The 23654-nt window shown below is 32.4% G+C and overlaps 1 protein-coding gene, 1 long non-coding RNA gene and 4 pseudogenes across 7 annotated transcripts; 4 read left to right on the top strand and 2 right to left on the bottom strand.

Moving 5' to 3' along the window:
- Window positions 1-3: 3 nt before the first annotated feature.
- AT2G05670 lies at window positions 4-1057 on the top strand (annotated as a pseudogene). The gene has a single exon.
- A 2409-nt stretch (window positions 1058-3466) lies between these two features.
- AT2G05655 (uncharacterized protein) lies at window positions 3467-5534 on the top strand. 2 transcript variants are annotated; one of them, NM_001335286.1, is made up of 3 exons: window positions 3467-3583; window positions 4440-4527; window positions 5357-5534. In NM_001335286.1, the coding sequence occupies exons 2-3, from the start codon at window positions 4451-4453 to the stop codon at window positions 5454-5456; spliced, it is 177 nt and encodes a 58-aa protein (NP_001324855.1). In that variant the 5' UTR covers window positions 3467-3583; window positions 4440-4450; the 3' UTR covers window positions 5457-5534. The 2 variants fall into 2 exon arrangements, with proteins under 2 accessions (NP_001324855.1, NP_001324856.1); NM_001335287.1 differs by lacking the exon at window positions 3467-3583 and adding an exon at window positions 3635-3663 and having other exon boundaries at window positions 5357-5496.
- AT2G04945 lies at window positions 4501-4788 on the bottom strand. Its single transcript, NR_140052.1, has one exon. It is a non-coding gene; the product is annotated as an other RNA (long non-coding RNA).
- Window positions 5535-7242: 1708 nt separating the features above from the next.
- On the top strand, window positions 7243-9765 carry AT2G05680 (annotated as a pseudogene; the record flags this gene model as incomplete). The annotated part of the gene is made up of 1 exon: window positions 7243-9765.
- A 107-nt stretch (window positions 9766-9872) lies between these two features.
- On the bottom strand, window positions 9873-12387 carry AT2G05690 (annotated as a pseudogene; the record flags this gene model as incomplete). Its single annotated transcript has 1 exon — window positions 9873-12387.
- A 6476-nt stretch (window positions 12388-18863) lies between these two features.
- AT2G05700 lies at window positions 18864-21051 on the top strand (annotated as a pseudogene; the record flags this gene model as incomplete). Its single annotated transcript has 1 exon — window positions 18864-21051.
- Window positions 21052-23654: the final 2603 nt, after the last annotated feature.

The raw sequence follows: 23654 nt of genomic DNA on the forward strand, positions 1-23654 counted from the left end.
TAGGGTTATATCATAATCCCTCATCATGAGCATTATAAAAATTTGGTGTTCTATTTTTCGGTTACCCGAAGCGTTGCTTTGAAATCATTGGTAGTTTGTGCAATGTTTTCTTATGGTCACACAACCGATGACACAAAAACGAAAGTTACTTGGGAGGAAGTGTGTAAACCAAAGGATGCAAGACTCGTCTTGTGTTTTTGCGCTCAGTCTCATCTAGAGACTTTTCACACTATCTGTATCACTTTGGGTAGCATGGTGTCGTCAAAATGTGTATTAGAGTGTTTGGGAGAGTAGTGTGGGATCGTGGATATGGCGGAAACTCCTTAAGATGAGGCAACTAGCAGCTTCACTTATGCAAGTAGACTTAAACAATGGGAAATCAACAATGCTTTGGTGGGATAATTGGACTGGTGCAGTGCGTTTTATTGATACAACAGGTGACTGGGGACCACTTCATCTTGGTATTGACAAGCAAGCATATGTTGCAGATGATGTACAAAATGAAAGATGGCATCTACGTCGAGCTCGGGGGCAAATTTACAGAGTAGTTATCGATAGAATCAATGCCATTTTCCTTCCATGTCAGTTGGCTTGACAAGATAAAATTCTTTGGAAGCATAAAGAAGGAGAGTTTCAGCCACTTTTCTCCTCAAAATGCACTTGGGACATCATACGTACCTCTTCCCCTAAAGTGTCATTTATATAGCTTGGCTGGCTATTATAGATAGGCTCTCTACAGGTCAGCAAATGCGACGTTGGGGACAAGAGCAGTCATTTGGCTGGCCATTAAAGATAGGCTCTCTACAGGTCAGTGAATGTGACGTTGGGGACAAGAGCAATCATTTTGTGGTGAACGTGATGAGACTAGAGACCACATTTTCTTTGCTTGTCCGTATACATTCTACATTTGGTCAGATCTATGCACTCCTCTTCTTTGAATGCATACTACTCCAGATTGGAACAACACGCTGCAGACGATCATCTTAGGAACTTCGCGATGTGGCTCTCATCCCTATGATTCTTCAAACAACATTTACAACGTTGGCTACCAGTATTACTAACAGTGATGCATGTTTTATTTCGCTTTGGTATTTTACCTCAAAAGATAACACGACTACTGCAAGTGCACATGATGATGTTGTATAGTCCAAGATATTCGCAAGGGATGATGTTGAAATCACAAGAACTATAAGATCGTTGTATCTATTTATAACTAAGATATTCGATATAATCTGGTATCACAAAACCAGATTGGGTGATTTTTTAGAAACAAGTTTTATTTGAAGAGTCTTCTATTAAATCAAAAGAGACGAGTGTTGCATCAAATTGTTGAAAAGAAATGTTTTGAAGTTTAAAGGATGCTTGATACCTTGATGATTGTAAAGTCATATGGATATCAATTGCATAATTAAGAAGATTAGTTAGAAGATTAGGAGATTAGAATTAGACATACATGAGAAACGCTCCCATACGCTATTATTGAAAACTTTAATCCAGCCACGTTCTCCGATGTTGGTGAAGCTTTTCCTCACCGGCGTCAGAACTTCTCCACTACCGATACTGAATGTGTTCTTTACCTCTCTAGTTTTTCAGTTTTTTCTCCTCTTTCAGTATATACTAGATTTTGACCCGCAGTACACCGCGGGGCTATTGTTATTTTTTTTTTTGAATATGTAATTTGTTTAAAAGATAATCTATATACATAACCTATTTTTTTTGTATTTTATAAATATACAATCCTAAGTTTTTATATATTATTTGGTGTACAATCCCTAGATTTGACCCTATAGTACACCGTGAATCGATTTTTGTAACTAAAAAGTTTAAATTTTAATTAATATAGGTTGTGTAAAAAATATTCGTTTAGTTTATTGTTTTAGATTATATCATTTATTTTAATTGTTACTTTATGATTTCACCGGTGGTATACCGTTTTCTTTTCATATTGACCTAAACCCGCCCTGTGAATTTAAACATTATTTTGGTATTGTTTTTTTAATAATACTTTTATTCAAAAGATATAAATTTAAATTAATTTTAATAGTTCTTTTTTAATTTTATAAATGAAAATAAAAGTTATATGGCTTTGTAATTGTTTGTTTATTTATTATTTGTGCAAAGAAAATAAAACCGTATATATGCCGACCTATATGTAAGAAAAACTTTAGTTTTGAATATCTTACATTTTACACATATATATTGATATATATATAAATGTATGGTTTTTATTATAAATTTATAATGAGTTTGTATAAATATGTGTATATTTTAATTTTAGTTTTAAGAATTTCATAATTTTTAATACTCCAACTTATTGATATTAGAATTACCCAAACCCATATAAAGAAAATAGGTCCTAACATAATTCGCCAAACCAATCAAAATATTTAATACTAGATTGATAACCCGTGCTTCGCCTGGATGTTAAGTTTTGATAAATAAATACAAAACTTTGGATTTTTGAAAGATATTGTACCATGAAATTTTAATTATATTATCGAGTAAATTTTTTTTGTTTGTTAATATTATGGTTTTGTCAAATTTTTAATATCAATATATTATAATATATGTGTGTTGTTAAGTGCTATAGCAAACGGTTAAAATGTTAGATTTATTGATTGTACTATTTAAGTATATGTTTTTAAAATGTGCATTTATTGATTGAAAACATGTCAAAACTAACATGTGGTTTGGCAACCCGCATATACGTGCGAGATTTTATATTTTAAAATATGTATTGTATAAAATATATATTCAAGTTTTAAATTTTAAGAAGTATTTAAGAAATCATTTTTCTGTTTTTGTTTTGGGAATTAGAGAATAGAATTTATACCATGATATTAGTAATTAAATAAATTGATACCTGGTTGTATGGGTGGTATGTTTATATACGTTTTTGTTTGCATAAAAATGTATTAATATATTATTTTGTTGTATTACTGAATTATATAATAGTGTATATATCATAATATTTGAGAAATTATGTTTTGTGCCTAAAACATACTTTGGTACATAATTTTGTATTTTATGTTTAATTAGTTATAAATTAAGAATTGAATTTATAGTTTAAAAATAATTTAGCGTAAGCCAAAAATAATTTTTATGTGTTTATTAAAATATGTAGTTTGGTGCATAACAAATAATTTGATATGTTGGAGAAGTTAGGTGTGTAAAAGTTATAACTTAAAATAGTATGGAATTTAATAAAGAGAATTGTAAATTAAATATTTGGTAATGCAACATAATATATTCTTTATAAATTAATATTTGGATATTGAAAACATGGTTTTGCAAATAAATGTTATTCACCGGCCCATTAGTGTTGGTGACTGAATTGTTTTGGGCCAAATTAGAGGTTAATAATGACGCAAATATACATTATCCTTAACCCATTTATATTTCTGTTTCATTGAATATTAACAAAGTATATATTTTTTATTTTTTGGACATTCTTTTCATTGTAGAACCATTGTTGTCTTATCTTAAAAAAACATACACCGAACAAATTTAAGAGCATCGCTCGACTTTAGTATAATTGGATAATCTCATGTAGATTTTCTATACCGTGTCCGTTTATAAAAAGGTAACCTTGCTCATGAAATCCCAATATGTGATTTTTTTTTTTTTGAATAGTGTTTTCAAGAAGCTTGATCTTCTCTATGGGTAATTATTGTCAATTGAATTTGCATCATATTATTTTCACTTTGCATTGGTTTTGTACTTTGCATGCTTTGATTTGTTTGAATCGGTTGCTGACTTCGAATTGATACATTGCATGCTTCGATATCCAGATTCCGGGCCGAAGTAAGCAATTACGATTTTGATTTTTTATCCAGCGTTTTCAACTAATATCTGTCTCGAGTTTGATTTTCTTCAGTTTATGCAAGATTCATAATCTGTAAATTATATTGATGGCTCATCGATTCATATATTGATATGGTTATGAATGTCAACTAACGAAGTTATCATCACATACTTAAGTTTACCAGTTAATCTTACTATTTGCAAGTGTTTCAAGGTTTATCAGAGAAATATTTCTCGACACATTCCACAAATTTGTGTTGCTGTTTCGAATTTGGTTTCGAGAGAATGACGATATGCTCCTCCTCTATTTGATATTGATGATGACATTCATAGTTTTGAAAATCTCTTTCCAATTGCATTCTCTAGCTATCCATTAAAATTGATTTTGCAATGGGACTTTACGATTAAAATTGATAATAAACTTGTCTAACTTCTAAGTCTTAGTGCTACGATTATGAATAGAAAAACATCTCTTGATCAATGCACTCTCTTATGGTTGAAGAAAAAGTAAATAATGAGTAGAAATGAATATTGCTTAGTTTTTTTCAAAGTTGAAGACGTATACTAAAGATTTGATTGTTCATTTTTGTAAAATCACATAAGCACTGTTTCAAGTTTTTTTTTTGAATATACAGAAACCATCACAATGTTAAGAGAGACATCTACGGAAGAATGTTGGTATGAGCAACTGATTTTGAGAACTGAGAAGTATCTTCAACAAAGGTAAATTGTCTTATTGAATCATCTTGAATGTTTGTTTAGAGGAATGACAATAGAGACATACATCATCATACGTGACAAATATATAAACATTTATAATAGGGAGAGTGTTAATCTTTTGCCCAAGAAAAAAAAAGGAGAGTGTTAATCTAGTCTAATATCTAATCTAGTAATGTCAGCAAAATTTGGTTATACCAAGATTTCAAACCATTGTTAGAAATGAAAAACAAAGTAGCAAACGATTAGAGAGAGACTTTGAGAGCTTAGTGAGTATTAAATTTGTTAGTAGACTTGCATATTTATAGGAAAAGAAGGTCGACTAAAGATTTTTAGGGTTAAACTTAAAATCTTTTTAATATATTTGCAAATCGGGATTTCAAATAAATAATTAAGGTATATGCTCGATTCGTTAGGATTTGAATATATAGTTATTGTTATATTTGGTAAATATAATAACTGAATCCGTATCGTTGTTTGCGTCAATACTATATTTGCTTGAGTAGTTAATATTCGAATTTATAGATTCTGTTATGTTTGGTATCTTCTATTAAATGATTTCGTATTTTTTTTTTTTTATCCTTATTCACTTATCAAAATATACGGAAAAATGATTTTGTTTGTTATAGAAAATTTATCTTTATTTACTACTATTCAGAAGATTTATTATAGAAATATCTTTTAGGTGATTGAATCTAATTCGGCTTTGTTATTAATTTCAACATTAAACACCCATATTTTCGAGAACATCTCTTATGCCTTGACCCGTGAAGTCCATTACGTAGAATTAATTAGATTACCAAAACAAGTGAATAGCCCATTTTTCATTTTGCAGGATCCGCATATCTTTACTTGGGTCGGTTTTAATCACGGTTCAGGTCGGCTTTGATGATGCAAGGAACCCTTACTTTTTTTTGTTTGAGTTTTTATTGTAACGTGATATTTAAAAGTGGCTTAAATGGCTTATGATTTGTCTGCCCCTCATTCTCTCTTAATAGTATAGATTATTTCTTCACTCATTTGTCTAACCTACGACACAAGCAAGCACATTTGGCCATATCCACAACACCCTCTAAAAATATTTCTCTCCGACCATTCTCTCACCAATCACCAACAAAAGCAAGCGCATTTTGTTGTATCCTTCGTCACAACCCATATCTCAGCGCAACTGTCACACAGTTCCCTCGAGTGATCCACACAGCTGAGAAGCTCCATTACCCACCGTTGCACCAACATCTCACCGTCGCCGTCACAACCGTTCCCGTACACAACATCTTAGAAGCTCTATTACAAACTATTGCAACAATCTCTCCCATTGACATCTATCTTCACTAGAGACACAATTTCTAACTCCGCAAACTATTGTATCTTCATCTATAGTTTTTTCTTCTTCGTGACTTTGGTGTGTTTGATGATTATAGAAGACGTTAAGGTTTAAAGTATTTATAGGCTCATAAAATAGGTCATAAATGGCTTGGAGTACAGGGGAAAAATATTCGGTTCTGATACGAATTTGGGATGAATTCTTCAAGATTGTTAGTATTTAGGAATATTTCATCATTTGAAATTTTCAGTCACAACTTTATTTCTTAAAATCAATTTTTAAAAAGATATCAAGGAGAAGAAATATTGGAAAATATTTATAATTAATTACTCAGATAGCATAGAATTGTATGTTTATTCCTAAAATATCATACATCTTTTTTTATTACTCATATGTTTTTAGCACTTGTGTAAATATTATTAAATATTAAATATTAATTCATTTTTATTAAATATTATTATTTAATTCGTTTTAATTAAAAATAAATAAAAAAATTTGATTATCCACGTCATCAATCCACGTCATTACTCAGATAATCCACGTCATCTAAACCCGCAAAAACCTTTCGGTTTTCCCCTGAACATTACTGTTCATCAACGGAAAAAAAAACTGTCGCTCTCTCTCTCTCTCTCGACGGGAACGATTCCTGAACCCTAATTTCGTTGTCGTTTTCTCTTTCTCTCGTCTGTGCTGTCCGAAATTCTTACGGCAAAGTCGCATTTCTAGTTTAGTAAAGTCACTTACCTATCAAGTCGCATTTGAACTGAACTTGTCTAAGTTGCGGTAAGTCTATATCCTAACTTTATTTCGAATTTTCCGACAAGAATCCGACATCTAAATTCAATAGCAAGTGATTTCCGTCACTGAAACCGTTTTCCGAAAACTATCGCGATGTTATTGATGGTTTTTAACGATGTTTATTCCGCCTGGTTTTCGGCGCCGGTTATTGACATATGGTGTATGATTTGTTAGATCTAATTGATTCGATGGCTGAGTTACTGTTTGTTTGCTGACTAATTTATGATTTATCAATGCATCTGTGTCTGAGTTTGTTATATGATGTGGTTGAGTTATGGTTTATCAATGCATATGTTACTGAGTTTGTTTTACGTTTTGTTTGAGTTGTGGTTTAACCTTACATCCATTGCTGAGTTTTTGTTATGATGTGGTTGAGGTTGTTTTATGTTTTGGCTAAGTTTTTGTTATGTTATGGCTGAGTTTGGTTTATGTGTTGGCTGAGTTATGTTATCTGTGGCTGAGTATGTTTTATGTATTGGCTGAGTTTTTGTTATGCTGAGTTTGGTTTATGTTTTGCTGAGTTATGTTATATGTGGCTGAGTTTGTTTTATGTTGTGGCTGAGTTAATATATGCTTACGGCTGATTTATGCTTTATCAGATGTCTGAAGACCAAGCAAGAGATTACCCTCCAAGACTTTACCAAGAGGAAGATTCTATCTGGAGGCTAAAGCCATTAATCACAACATCAAGATGGGAGATTTCCCTCTGATCAGAATCAATAGGACAAGATACATGGGATCAAATGAAAGAGACACCTCTTGGATTAATTGCTTAGCTAGTTGATAGCCATTTTGTTTGGTCTGGTAAGACTGTACATTATCTACTATGTAGACAGTTAAGAATACTGAAGAAGGAGTTAAACACAGATCCACTGTCTACAGAACAGTTTGAGCTTGAAGCGGACTACAAAACGTTCTTCAGGGAATTGGGTGTGCCTACCGGTGAAGGTCCTAAGTTAGATGAACTTAGGCGAGGCTTAGTAGTGTGCAGAGCATGGCCTCCTGAAAAGCGTAGATGGTTTGGGTTATTGACTCTTCTAGCCAATGAACTTTATGGCTTGCATCCTAACTCTAGAATACCATTTGATAGTACCAAAAGATTTTTGATGACGAAGCCATGAAGATTTATCCATGGGGTCAGTCAGCATTTTAAGCCCTTGTTGTTTCTATAAAGATGTTGAGGCCTATTGGCAAGTCGTACACCATCAGGGATACGACTTTCGTGTTACAGGCTTGGGCGTATGATTCAATCAACACCATTGGACAGCGATTTGGGAACGTAGTCAAAGAGGATGAGATTCTGTTGCTTACATAGGGTGGCAACCGTACCCGTGCAACAATAGAATCGGCCATTACTGAAGATATCACAGCGTATGGTGCTGAGGTAAGGTTTTGGCTCTGTTATGATAGTTATTGACTGAGTTATGTTCAGTGATGGCTGAGATATGTTCTGTGATGGCTGGGTTATGTTCTGTGACGGCTGAGTTATGTTCTGTGATGGTTGAGTTATTGTTTATTGGTAGCTGAGTTATTGTTTTTTGATGGCTGAGTTATTGTTTTTTTATTGTTGGGTTATTGTTTATTAATTGCTAAGTTATAGTTTAGCAATGACTTAGTTGTGGTTTAGTGATGGTTGAATTATTGTTGAGCGATGGCTGAGTTATACTTATTGATAACTGACTTTAAACATACTGATGAGTTTTATAATCTCTTGTGTTGTAGATGTAAGCGAGCTGTTTCATACTTGGTCAGATGAAGTAGCTAGAATACCCAGCACTTGATCACTTGATCGAAGACATACATGGGGATAAGTTTGTTAAAGGTTATTGGGATGTGAAGAGGAATGAGAAGAAGAAAAAAAACTTAAAAGATAAAGCAGCGGCTGTGTCTGAATCTCCCGCAAAGAAGCAGAAAGTCTCTCACGGTGAGGATGTTCAATCTGGTGGAGGAGATGCACAAAAGAAGAAGAAGAAGAAGAAAAAAGTAGATGGTGAATCTGATGAGGACGAGGACGAGGAGGATGTTCGGGAAGATGTTTCCTTCGTGGATGTGGTGTCTAAATTAATCTCTCCCTTAAACTCAAAGTTTGACATTGTTGATACAAGCATCAAAGAAATGTCCTCCAGTCTGGAGGTGATTGGAGATCAAGTATAAGCGATGATTGATGCAAAGTTTGAAAGCAAGTTTGGATCTATTGAGAATGAGGTCAAATAGATGAAAGAGCATCTGAAGGCCATTGGGGTAGGCCTTCTGGCCAAAGTGGTAAAGCTGACTCATAATTATTCTCTAGAGTGAAAATTAGAGATATGTTTTTAATAGCTGAGGAGCAAGAAATGATTCGAACCCAAAATCAATAAACACCAAAAGGTCCACGAAAACCTCCAAATAACTAATCTGTTACTAGTCCTCCTCAGGTAAGCTAACCGATGAGTTATCAATACGCTATTTACTTACGATTGAGTTATAATTATGTTATGGCTGAGTTATCGTTATGTTATTAAGTTACGACCGAGTTATAATTATGTTATACGGCTGGGTTGTCTTTACCTTGTTTACTTTTGGCTGAGTTAGAACTTTTTATTTACTTATGGTTGAGTTATCGTTATGTTATACGGCTGAGTTGTCTTTATCTTACTTACTTTCGGCTGAGTTATTATTATCTTATTTAGTTACAACTGAGTTATCATTATACATATGACTTAGTTATCGTTATTTTATGCTTGAGTTATCTTTACGTTTATGCAGTCAAAGGAAGTTGTAGATTTGGTGGTAGAGAAGGATGTGGGGTCAGTAGGAATCTTGATGGCGAATTTGTTAAGACCACTGATGTAAACCAAGCTGATATTGATTTCATTGAGAAGTCTCCTGGTGCCCGGACTTTACGCACTTCGACGTTGGCGAGGAGAAATTCTAAAGCGAAGGCAGATTCAAAGAAAGAAAGCTGTCGTTAAAGAGAAAACCGTAAATGAGCCAACCGTCAAAGAGCCAGCCGCCAAAAAGAAAAGAGGAAGAAAGGCAGCGGCGCTTCCTCCTGCTCCACTCACAAAGGTGAGACTAAGAATGTTAACACCTGATACTAATGTGAAGATAGAAGATGTTGCTTCTGTCCCCAATAGAGTTGAGAAAGTCAAGGAAAAAACTGACAAGATTGACGGTGGGAAGGTAGATCATGATGATTCTATATTTGATATTACAGACCAGTTACTAGTTGAAGACAATCGCATGCTACCTGAGTCTGATGAAGATGTGGAGGAAACCATAAGGCTTGATAGAGTAAAAGCCATATGCTCTGCAGCTGTGATTGCATGTATTCATGGTAATTTCTCTTTGTCGAAACGATGGCATGTGCATTATTTTGCATCCACATGTACAACATGCAAAGATGTTCCATAAGCTACTTGTATGCGGAAAGCATCAATCGTTTGTACATCCATAAGTCTTGAAGCGGTGACACGGGCATATTAGAGAAAAGAATAAAAAAACAGATATGTTATGGCTGAGTTATGCCCATAATGTCTGGTTTATGGGCATCCTACGACTGACTTATGTACACAGTTACAGCTGAGTTACCTGTAACGGTTTTTCAACACCACGCGTGAGCTGAGTTTGATGCGTGCTCGCATCCTCTCTCTGTTCAGCAAACCATCTTGTCATCATAGTCCGTATCGCTTCTAACAGTCGAACTATGGGAAGATTTCTGGCTTTTGACAGTGCTTTGTTCATTGATTCCGCTATATTTGTAGTTATTAAATTGTACCTTTCACCGGGGGAATGAACACGTGCTCACATTTCAACACCCGCTCTTTAGAGGTCTCCATGTAGGTCAGGATCACGCTCTTCAATCTCGTTGAACGCGTCACTAAAATCAGGCAGCCTAAAACACCTTGCCGCTTTTTTCACGAGAGTGAACATTTGTTTTCCTTTGAATTTTACCAAAATTTTCTTATACAAATGGTAAGTGCAAATTCCACGAGAAGCCAACAGATACACTTCACCAATTGCTTTCCTTATTGACTATGTCTGTCCGAGATTATCGCCAGATCCATTGCGTCAGGCATAACAACTTTGAGTTGAGTAAAAAACAACGCCAAGATTCATCATTTTTAGTGCAACTACACCGAAAGCTAACGGAAAAATATGAAATTACCATCCTGAGCTAGGGCTGTTAGAAGCGTCCCTTTGTAACTACCATGGAGAAATGTACCGTCGACAACAACAACTTTGCGCATGAAAGGAAACCCATCGATATTGGCACCAAAAGCAATGAAGAGATAATTGAATCTTCTGCTCTCATCAATTTGAAGACGCGTGATTGTACCCGGATTTGCCCGTCTTATCATGTATAGGTAAGAACGCAGTTCTTCAAAACTACTATCAGGGGTTCCCAGATTGAGCTTCCTTGCAAACCTTAGCGTCTTGTATGACTTCCAATAACCTTAGCGTCAGCCATAATATATTTATAACTCAGGCAAAATGTAATACAATTCAGCCACAAAGTGATGTTAAGTCAGCCGAAAAGGGTCATAACTCAACCAGAATGTAATTATATGTCAGCGATAATATATCTATAAGTCAGCCGTAATATATATATATAAGTCGGCCAAACAATAATCAGTAAGTCAGCCGAAACATTGGAATTCCCTATACTCTAAAATGCTTATTGATAATTATTCTGACAGGTTTTGGTCTAACATCCGGACCAACGTCACCAAGATAGTCTTTGTAAAGAACTCCCAAAATATCATGTGTTGCTTGTCGGGATCGATTAGAACATTCCGTCACAGAACATGTGTGTTCCGAATCATATATACAAACCTAAAAATAAGGCTCATCCCCTTGTGTAGATGCACGAACTCTCCAGCGACATCCATCAACCCAGCAATCGTAAACCATTGTAGTCGTATTTGATATTGGTACATCAAAATCAAATCCATTCCTTATCACAAGAAGTTTGAGTCGATACTCCAACTCGTTTGCTACCGTATCGTTGGCCTACAGCGAGTGTTAGCGTAGTCAGCTCCAACCTTGAATCAACCGACCTCCTAGAAGATCTGATCGTTTCAATGTTTTAAGTTCTCTTCTTAGGAGGAAGTTACGGTGAATCTTCATCTTTATTTCTGAGGCTCACCGTATACAGTAAAGTTATCATCATCTGATGAGACACCGTCAGAGTCGTCGAAAACATCAAACCGGCTAGAAAAATCATCTTCTTCTTCTTCGTCACCTACTTCTTCGTCAGCAGCTTCTTCGTTACATGCTTCATCGTCACTTGCCTCATCGTCTTGATAATGGTAACATAAATCTTCAAACCCCCTACCCGGAACTTCGAATCTAGATTCTACTCTTGAGTCAGAACCCATTGGCCGTTTCATCCTTCCTCTGGATCCGTCCTTCCGACTAATACCCCTTGGCTCTTTCGCCGTAAACTCCACACAAAGACGTAGGTGGCCGATTTTCATCAACCTTGGATAACATTGCAACTGTTGATCATTAGAGACAAAAACTGGTGGAGTATCAAGCGGCATATTTTTCAGAGTCTTGTTGGAGAACATGTAACTCAGCTTTAACTAATGGGTCCTCTGATTCAATCCGTAATCACCGAGCACCAACTTCAAAAGCCTATCGTGCGTTGTTTTCGCTTCTAGCTGCACAACTCTACACCCTCTTTCGACGAGATTATATACGAATCTCTGTTTCTTAAACCAAATACCGGAAACAAATATGACCGGAACCGGATTAGCCATATCGAGAGAAAGATGAAAGAAATTGAAGATGAATGAGAAGATGAAAGAAATTGAAGATGAATGAGAAGACGAGTTAAAAAAGCTAGGGACGTTTCGTCTTTCCATTGATGCTGCTGACATGGAATGATGACATGGAATATTGCAGTCGGTGTCATTTTGAATTGATGAGGTGGCAAGTAAGCCACCAAACGAACATGTAAAATTTGCCTTATAACTCAACCATCAAACAAATCTATAAGTCAGTCGCAACATGAATACTATTACAGTAATTAAAAAACGAATAAATGCCAAGTTAATTCAGCCGTGTAATGTCGTACCTCAAATAACTCAGTCGTAACGTTTAATAACTCGGCTGTAACTGCATGTTATTATAGTAATTAATCTTTTGCACCTAAGTCAGTCGTAACTAGGCTGAGTTATCCGGTAATCCAGCTCTTTACGGCTGATTTATGACACTCGATCATAACTGAGCCGTAACATCATCCCATAACTAAGCTGTCCTTCATAACCCAGCCAGCCGGAAAAAAGTAACTTACTCGTGTCAAGGAAATAAGTCAGCCGTTTTCTAATAACGCAGCCATAACGTTGTCTGGGTTATGCCCGAAATTCTTATAACTCAAACAAAATTCCTTAACTCAGCTGTCATGTAGGCTTGGTTATCGCATAACTCAGACAAATTTTTTAAATCAACCGTAACTTAGGCTGAGTTATACTCATAATTCCGTCGTTTTCTCATGACTCAGCTGCAACATACCTTAACTCAGCCGTAACTGCCGTTGTATCGCCTTAGAGCTGAGTTCATTAATTCACATCAGCAATTTCTGACGTGGCAGTGACATTCTTTGTAATTACGTTTTTTTCTGTAACGTTTAGTAGGGGTACACTGAGTATACAAAAAAAACGAAAAATATGAGAGTAATTAAAAAAAGTTTTGTATGGCTCTGGTGAATACACCTAATTTATATAACGTCTGAGTAAATCTTCAAAATATTTATTGGGAGTAATTAATTGATAGAAAAAATCTCGGAATAGATATTTTTGTTAGAAAACATGGAGAATTTCCGATTGGCAATGTTTGTTGACCTCAATATCTTGTTTTAAAATTTTTAAATCTAAATAATTAAATTTTAAGTTCAAACTCTAGGATTTATTTCATAAAAGTGTTGCAAAAATGTATATATAGATATATATATATATATCCACACACAATATACGGAGATAGTAAATCTGCTTGACGAAATTCTCTTTGTGGACTAATAAACCTCTTAATATGCCATTAATCAAAGTCTCATGCAAAATCGAGCTTATACATCCAACATAATCTTATTCGTCCACTGGTAAAAAAAAAATCTAATTTTTATCCGTTAACACACTTTTTCAATATTTAATGCTCTAACTCTTATCTCAATTAATCTACTCGCTCTAAATATTCTTAAATCAAATAAGTTACTTTTTATTTATTTATGAAGTTAATACTTCTATGTGACTTAGACTTTGAGTATTAGTAACTTGTCCTAAACGTCTTACTCAAACATGAATACACTTAATTCACATTCATCTCCGATGCTATTGAGTTTTTACATTATAATTTTTATCTATAAATCACATAATTTTATCTATTTTTGACATATATATTCTAGATTGTTATCTATACAAAACAAAAGAAATTGTTTTTGACAAAATACACACATATATATATATATATAGATATATTTGTCGGGTCTTTGTTAAAAAAATCCGTTATATTTATGAATTATATGTAACTCTAGAAAACAAAATTAGATAATTTCCTAATCCTATCGAAAGAAATACATACATAAATAATCAAAAACAATATCTATATATTCAAAATATCAGAACACTTATTAATATTTTTTAAAAATAAAATAAGGAACATTTACTTCTATTTAAAATATATAGGTAAAATTCTTTTGATTTATGTATATATATTTTTTGATAGAGTGAGGAGATTTGTATTTTTGTTTTTAAATATTAAAAAACAAAATTGACATGTGTTGATATCTTATTAGTAATCTTGACATGTGTCGCAATCACCTGAGTTAGCAACTTTTATATTTTTGTTTTTATATATATTAACAAAATTAGATTTGATATATATCGATATCATACCAATAAACTTGAGAGGTGTCGCGATCACCTGAGTTAGCAACTTTGATTATCCAACTTTATATAATAAGATAGATACAGAAAAAACACTTACAGCTACTGCCAGCACATATATAGCAAAAACACTACAACATAAAAATGTACAACTACAACCCAACCAATCATCCATTTAAGCATTGGATATATATTGACTCTAAAGTGGTATATAAAGAAGATTCTCTTCATTAGAAGATAAAATTTCAAATATCATTCTTTTAGTGGGATTTGGGAGGATATTATAACAAATGTAGCATTTTTCCTAATTTTACCCAAAAATAATTCAAAATATATAGTTGAATACATTCCTCAGTATTCATTACTAGATCAAGAAAAAATAAGAAATTTAAGAAAACGTATAAAATATTTTATCAATTTTTTTAATTATGAAGTCTGCTACTTCGTTGGTGGTTTTATGTATTTTCGTGTTCTTTGTTATGAGTCATGCCGAAGGTAATATATTCTTCTTCTTTAGATTTTGATCAGTTACTCGGATAATATAAAAATATTGATCATAGCTAATAGCAAAATATGTTCCACAATTTGTTACATAATAAATTGTTTATCTAACATGTTTTCTCAACAATTCAACATTTTCCTGATTTAACACAGTTGAGAACAAGAAGAAAAAGGATAGCATTGTTAGATTTATGGATGGAAATTGTGTTGATGCTCCATTATGCGAAGACAGCCTTGGAAAAAAACAATTTCCTTATTGCCAATGTCTAGATGTAGAGGTGCCGCGTGGCCATTACTGTTATTGTTATGATCATAGGAACTAAGAATGATGTATTCAAACGATTTAGAATAATTTGTATTAGAATAGAATAATATTATGTTATTCGAATATGAATTTTTAGAAAATATTCTACAAACTAAATGAATGATTTGAAAATATAAATTCATATTTACTATGGAATCTTCCGTACTTGTTTTATGTTTAAGTGAATTTTAGTTATAAAAAAAACAAATAACTAGAATTTCAATGTCAGATCATACTAACTTAACAATTTCCTAGTTTACTAAAAGGGTATTATTCAATGATCGAAAACCCAATTTTACCCTTATTTATTTAAGGACTTTAATCTCTTCACCCCCTTTTTCTCCAAACGTTCTTTCAAAAACCCCCATTTATTCTCACTACCCCATTTGCTTCTTCATATTATCAAAAACCAATTTTACCCCTTTTTCCATAATAAAATTATAAACAAATTAAAAATGTAACCAATAAAAATCATCTCCAAAATGGGTTCCCATTGCTGGATGATTGTATTATACGATATAATTTATACCATATATCAGTCACTCTTTGGAAAAAAAACCAATAAAAATCATTCTCTCTTTTCTCTCATTATCTACAAAAAAAAACAATTAGATTTTGGGATCTCTCTCTTTTATCTTAAGATTTTGAATTCTCCTATCTCATATCTCCTCTCTTTTTCTTCTCCATCCACCATTAAAGCTCAATTCAGTAATTTTAGTTTATTTTTTCATATTCTCTAGATTAGCAATGTGACATAAATTTCATTAGATATAACATTAACTAATGAAATTATTGTGGAATTTCAATTGGAATTGAAAAAATTATAAACATGCAAATTTGTTTGGTTTTAATGGTTATTAAAGTTAATAGAATTGTTTTCTTAATAGGTTAAGATCTCACGTTGGTAAATATGATTGAAAAAGTTGAAATTTGTAGCTTGAATGCGGAATTTTATAGAAAAATTTGGGATCAAAGATTTGAGACAACTAGATACCATTGGATACAACTGTGAGCAAACTTACGGATCCAAATTTTGGTGCAACTGGAACAAATTGGTACAACTATGTTTATGGACTGTTACCAAAAAATGTAAAATTTAAAAACTATAAAAACCTCAAAACGATGTGTTTGGGCTATTAAATACACAACAGTGCATTTTACACAATAGTGTTACATATTATTTGTAAGTTAGTGAAATTTTACATCAACTAAATTTGAATTGTTACATGATGTAAGGTAACTTACATCAATGACCTTATACTTTCATGATTACTTTGTGTTTTTGAACCATAAATTATGGATACCCTCAATAATTATAATTTGACACATAAAATTACATAAGTATATAGTAAATGTACTTTAATTACCTAATATAATCGGTTCCACCCAAAAAAATTGATTTAAAGCCAAGAACAAATGATTATACTTACTAATCGAATAAAGTAACTATTATGTTTATTTTGGTGCAACCAAGTATTACTATGCAACTATGAGTATAATTTTATTATTATTTAATTTGTTTTTAGAATGACTATTCTCATGTGGTCAAATGAGCATATTTTTAATATATTTAAATTAAATTTTTATTTTTGGAATATTATTATTCATTTGATCAATTTTGTTTATATATTAATCGATAAACATAGTTTTGCCTAATTGTACTAATTCTACAATTCATACAAAATCTAGAAACATAGTTGTAGGTAAACGTACCAGTTATACTAAAATACTAGATTTTTACAAAATCCAGATTTTTTTTTTTAATTTTTGTTTTTCAAAACCCAGAAAACTCAGAAACATAATCATACATAAATGTATCAATATACCAAAATACTAGATTCAAACAAAACCCTGAAACATAGCTATACCCAAACAAATCAGTTGTACTAGAATAATTAATTTCATCCAATACCTAAAAATACTTTCTATATTAATAAATTCAAAACATTAATCTGCTTTAATCACTCCTAATAGCAAGTAATTTAGTTTCATCCAATCACTCCAAATATGATTAAATTGGTTGTAAATTACTAATTATCTTATAATAATTATTTAAACTACAGTAGAAACTCTATAAATTAATAATGTTGGGACCACAAAATATTATTAATTTATAGTGATATTAATTTATCCTATAAATTAATAATTTATCCTATAAATTAATATTTATTAGTTTATATGATAAATTATTAATTTATATATATATATATTTACGTAAAATATAATACTATATTCTTCTTAAAATGTTTCTTAATTTAATTTTCTATATGCTCTGTTGTTTGCATATATAGTTATATTAGGTTTTTATTTTTCTTTGACTTCTATAATTTATTTTTCTGCAAAATATTGTGTCTGTATATCTATGACATTAACGTGAACGTAAACGTAAACATGAAGCTTAATCCAATTTTTTTTACACAAATTAGGCCTGGGCGTTTAATCCGAATCCCATAATCCGAACCGCATCCAAACCGGAAAAATCGGATTAAAAACCGAACCGAATCCGATCAATTAACCGAACGGTTATTGATTTCTATATCCACGGATATCGGATTTTATCCGATCCGAACCGAAGCAATACGGGTATCCGAAACAAATCAATAGTTCTTCTTCTATACCCTACTCGTCCCTTACAATACGGGATCCACTTCCCTTATCATGATTTTCCTCTCTATCAAACAATATGGATTCGATCCACTTCCCTAATCTTCTTGATTTTCCTAGCAATACGGGATCCATTTCCTCTAGCTTATAACCATAAAATCCTAATCTTTCAATATGGAATTCTTAAGCTTTCTTTCGTCCCAATCGCCTCTATCAGAAGCATCAAGTAATCGATCTCGGGTATGTGTTTGAACTTCAATTCTTCTTCTTCATTAGTTATCGTCTATGTTCTCTGATTCTTCTTCTTCATTAGAGACAAAATTTCAACCTCAATTAAATTGATTTAGTCATATAGCTAATGATTATTGTTTCTTATTGTTATGTTGGAGTTAAATTCTTCGTTTGGATTTTAAAAATTTGGTACTCAGTTAAATTAATTTAGTCATATAGCTAATGATTATTTTTTCGTTCTCTCTAAGTCGTCGGTTTGGGATTCGATCTATTGAAGTTTTCTTAACATTTAACAAAGTACAACGACGTACACAACACAACTTCTTGGAGATGTGTATTAATTTAGTAACAGTTGACGAAAGTTTAAAAATGATATGTGTATGTTGGAGTTAAATTCTTTGTCGATTCTAATCCTCTTGTTGTGTCAATGGATGTTTGTTGAGTAGTGAGAGTATATTTTTGATTGTGATAGTATATTTTTGATTAGTGAACGTATATTTTTTATTGTGAGCGTATATTTTTGATTAGTGAACGTATGCTTTCATTGTGAGCGTATATTTTTAATAAGTGAAAGTATGTTTTCATTGTGAGCGTATATTTTTGATTAGTGAACGTATGTTTTCATTGTGAGCGTAAATTTTTGATTAGTGAATGTATATTTTTGATTGTTTGTAGCTGAAATTTTGTAACCAAATTGACATTCAAAAACTTTGATATGCTCTTAACTTCTCATTGTTCTTATGTTTAGATGGATTCATCACCATTTCCAAGCAACAGTGATGTGGGGAATGAGAAAGTGACTGAACCTGAAAGCAATGCTACTAACAAAAAGAAGGATGTTCATGAAGATGGTGGAGCTACTTCACAACCACCTAAGTCAAAGAAACCAAGTACAAGGTCGTTTGTCTGGGACCATTAAACGAGATTTGAAGATAACCCTAAGAAATGCAAGTGCAACTATTGTCACAGAACCTACAGATGTGATTCTAAAGATGGGACTTCAAACTTGAAGAATCATCTTCGAATCTGCAAGCATTTTCAAGCATGGACTCAGAAACAAAATCAAACTGTTATCAACAATCAGGGACAGCTTCAGAGTGGGAAAGTTACAGAGGAGATTTTCAGAGAGGCTTCAAATGAGATGCTTGTGCTGGGAGAATTACCACTTTCTTTCATTCAAAGCGCGGTTTGGAAACATTTATGCGACAAGGTAAACCTCTACGCGCCACATTTTAGGAGAACTGCTACGAAAGACATTGTTAAAATGTATGTGGGAATGAAAGCATCTCTGAAGACTTGGATTGCGGCTATTAATCCAAGAGTCTCTTTGACAACTGACATCTGGACAGCTAAAGCTACGACTGCTAGTTACATGGTGATTACTGCTCACTTTGTTGATTCTGCTTGGCAATTAAGGAAGCTAATCATTGGATTTAAGTACATTACGGATCGCAAAGGTGCAACAATAGCAAGGATTCTTCTTGAGTGTTTGGGTGAGTGAGGAATAGAGAAGATTTTCACTATCACAGTGGACAATGCAACAGCAAACACTTCTGCTTTGAAGAAATTTCCAGAAGCATTCAGCTTAAGGAGTAATGAAGCATTTGTTTTAGAAGGCGAATGTATGCATGTGAGGTGTGCTGCTCACATAATCAATTTAATTGTCAAGGAGGGTTTGGTTGAATTGGGTGATTATGTGGCAGCCATACGCAATGCAGTGCAGTATGTGAGGTCTTCAACTTCAAGGTGTGATTCATTTGACCAGAAAGTTGTGTCTGCTTCTAATTCATATTCTACAACTATACTTTGGTTGTGTCTGCTTCTAATTCAGTAGCTTCTTATAAGTGCTATGGTGAGATAGTGACTATAAAAACGAATTTGGTGTCACTAGGCAATAATTTAGACAAGGATCTGAAAACTAAGGCTAAAGCTATGTTAGGAAATTTTGTTAAGTATTGGGATGGAACAAGAAACATTAATGTCTATCTAATAGTTGCAAGTGTCTTTGATCCAAGGAAGAAAATGCAGTTTGCTAATATGTGTTTTGCAAAGCTTTATGGGGAAGATACTACTGATGCTAAAGAGATGGCTGAAAAGGTCAACAATGTTTTGACTACTCTGTTTAAGGAGTATAGTAGTCGTTTTCAGAAAACATCGTGGTAGTGGTCCATCATCACAGTCCACTCAGACTTCGACTACGGCTAGCCAAGGTGAGCCCTCTGATTTGATGTATGATAGTATGGGGTATGAGAGGATGGGCTTTGCTTATAAGGAGTTGGTTGATGAGATTAGGGTTGATGATGGTAGGGAAGAGTTAGATGTGTATTTGAAGGAGAAAGTGGAGAATCCTAAAACTATCATTGGAACAGAGTGGGAAGTACTTTCTTGGTGGAAGCTCAATTGTGGTAGGTTACTAGTTTTGTCTGTAATAGCTAAGGATGTCCTTGCAATGCAAGTGTCATCGGTTGACTCTGAAAGTGCTTTTAGTATCAGTGGTCGAGTCATAGAGCCACATAGAAGTTGATGAACTCATTATATGGTTGAAGTGTTGTTGTGCACGGAGCAGTGGATGAAGAATGCGAATCACTTAGGTGATAAATCTGTTGTTACCATTAAAGAGTTCCTTGCAGACATTGTTGAGCTAGATAAAATTGAAAAAGGTAAATTCATCCCTTATGCTCTATTTTAATTCCCTCTTAATAGTTTTAATTGTTCACAGTTTTGAGTTTCTTGTTTTTCTTGATTATAGAGTTTGATGGCAACTCTGCTTAGAAGACTCTTATCCTTAAATTCATTAGTCGGCTATAAGGTAAATTGTTTTAAACTTGATGTTTTTGATTCATGTCTTTCATAGATTAAGAAGTTAAGTATTCTGTTGTATCAAAGTTCAAGGACATGGTGCAGATTGAGAATGCGACAAAGAAGAAGCTTGAGGTTGCTGTTGTTGGCTTGTTTTCACTCTCTTTCACTTTTTTTTACTACTTTCCAATTGAATTTTGCTACTTCTTTACTCTTTAGGATGTTATGGTTTACTTTTCTTTCAAAACTTTGATGTATTGGCATAGTTTATGCCTCACTTTGGTTTCAAAACTTTATGGTTTGCTATGGTTTCATTTCATCTACTCATTTCAGTTTTGGTTTGCATATTTTGGTTTTTTCGGTTTATGTTCGGATTAATATCAGTTATTCGGTTTCAATCGGATGTTAAATATCATATCCATACCGATCCGAAATCCAAAATATCCAAACCGAAACCGATCCGAATTTTATAATTATCCGTATGGATATTAGAATCTATATCCAAACAAACCGAAATTCGAAAAAATCGAACCTAATCCGATCCGATAACCGAACGCCCAGATCTAACACAAATCTTAGCAATACTTTCTCAAATAAAAGATTTTACAAAATAAAATATGATGGATCAAATACGCAAATAGTTATGTGAGTACAACAGAGATCATACTAGTTGTATTTTAAAAAGAGTTGTAATTGTAGCTTGAACAAAAATTTCATATAAAAATTAGTCTTAAAATATATACTTAAAATCTATGATTATTAATTTATAATATTATTGGGACTATAATTTTACATAGGGATTTCAAAAAAATTATTATCTTATTATCTTATCGATTTTGGTTAATTTTTACATTGTCCCGACTTGAGACTTGCAAAATTTATTAATTTATCGTGTTTATTAATTTATCGAGTATTAATTTATAGAGTTTCTATTGGATAGAGTTTTTAGACCGAAAAAGAAGAAAGACGATTAAAAATGAAGAACGGTTTGATAACAACCTAGCTATTTCTAGATCTACTAATCATATATTTCCTGAGAATACCCTAAGCTTGACGCTTTTATTATCTTAATTTACATCCTCATAATGTATTATTTGCTTTCTTGTTTTATTTTATTTTCTTACTTATTTGTTTAGCTTATTCGAAACTATTAGTCTATTGTGTGATTCGAGAGTTTTGTGGAATTCGACCCTAATGTACTACAATCGATCTCTTATTTGAGAGAGTGGTCTTATAATTAATTAGACCTTCATTTCCAATACGTTAGCCACGAGAGCATAACTGAGGAAGTCGTGGAGAATCTTAGGATGAGATTTGTTGTCGACATCTATCAGGAGTTTGTTCAGGCTCTCCGTGTTTGATGCCCATTTCAATATTTTTGTTTAAGAATTTATGTCTTTTGTAATTTTTATTTATTCTACTTTGTTTTCTACTTAGATGCCACTTTATTTGTAGTTCTATAACTCTTATCTTTGTATGTAGTCTTAATTAGCACTAGATTTTAACCCGCGGTACTATATTTTTCTAGAAAAAATCAAACTGTAATTTTCTTAATTAATTAATATTATTATATAACCTATTGTTTTGTATTTTTCTCAATGTACAAAACTATATGATGTGCAATTTTTTTTTATTAGTAAATATAATAATATTAGATTTCATAATTTTTTATTTAGTATTAAAGTTAATAATTTTTTATTAGTGCTGGAAAAAAAGAAACTGAGGCTGATAAAATATTAAAATTACATTTAAACCGTGTTATTACTTTGGGTTGATGATACTATAAATTTGTAATAATATCAATCCAAACCCGTCCCATCATATAACTCTAAATTGATATCATTAAGATTTTTGGGTTAACATATTGAATATTTTTTCAAAACTAATTGACATTGCCAACATAGAAACATTAAAATCGAAATTACAGTAAAATGGTAACTTTTTACTCGATATCACAAAATCCAGTAGATAATATTCAAGAAAATGAAACATGACCACTTTAACTTTTTTTTTTTTTTTATAACACGATGACCACTTTAACTTTTTTTTCTTTATGTGAGAATAATACAAAATAAACCAAATAAATAATACAAAATATGACCATAATATCAAACCTTGCACGATTATTTGATAATGTGATGGTTTATTTGAAATCTACATATACATTTTTGCAGCCACTTTGTGAAATAAATCTTCAAGTTGAGACTTATTTACAGTGGCTGCCACCGGCATTTAATAATTGTTTTTGATAATTAGAAAGTAAATCTTCGAATTAAATATTTGCATTTAACTACCTTTCCAAAATCTCTCTGCATTAACTATACGATTAATTACTAAAATAAAATTTCCAAAATATTTAATATCATTTAAATACTACAAAATTATCATTTTTGATATTGCTTTTTTTTTATGACTATAACAATTCGATTATAAGCAGCAAACCGTAAAGATATTTGATAGCAATTAATTACTACAAAATTATAAAATATTTAGACAATGATTCATAAACATATCATAAATAAGATCAACATTAATAAAATAAATAGTTTTTTTTACGAGACGGGTTGGCGGGACGGGTTTGGCAGGAAGCTACTTAATAACAATTGTAAACTATAAAATAAAAATATTTTATAGATAGATAAAATTTGTAAACTTTTATATATACTAACTTTAAGGAAATAAATTGTCTCCGCGGTATACCGCGGGT

This window comes from Arabidopsis thaliana, chromosome 2 (genome assembly GCF_000001735.4).
Source record: "Arabidopsis thaliana chromosome 2, partial sequence".
Classification (NCBI taxonomy): domain Eukaryota; kingdom Viridiplantae; phylum Streptophyta; class Magnoliopsida; order Brassicales; family Brassicaceae; genus Arabidopsis; species Arabidopsis thaliana.

What these genes read in the sequence shown, in the direction of transcription:
- AT2G05655 (NM_001335287.1), top strand. An exon ending in GAGAAGTATCTTCAACAAAG is followed by an intron (nt 4,528 to 5,356) that starts GTAAATTGTCTT and finishes TTCATTTTGCAG; the next exon opens with GATCCGCATATCTTTACTTG.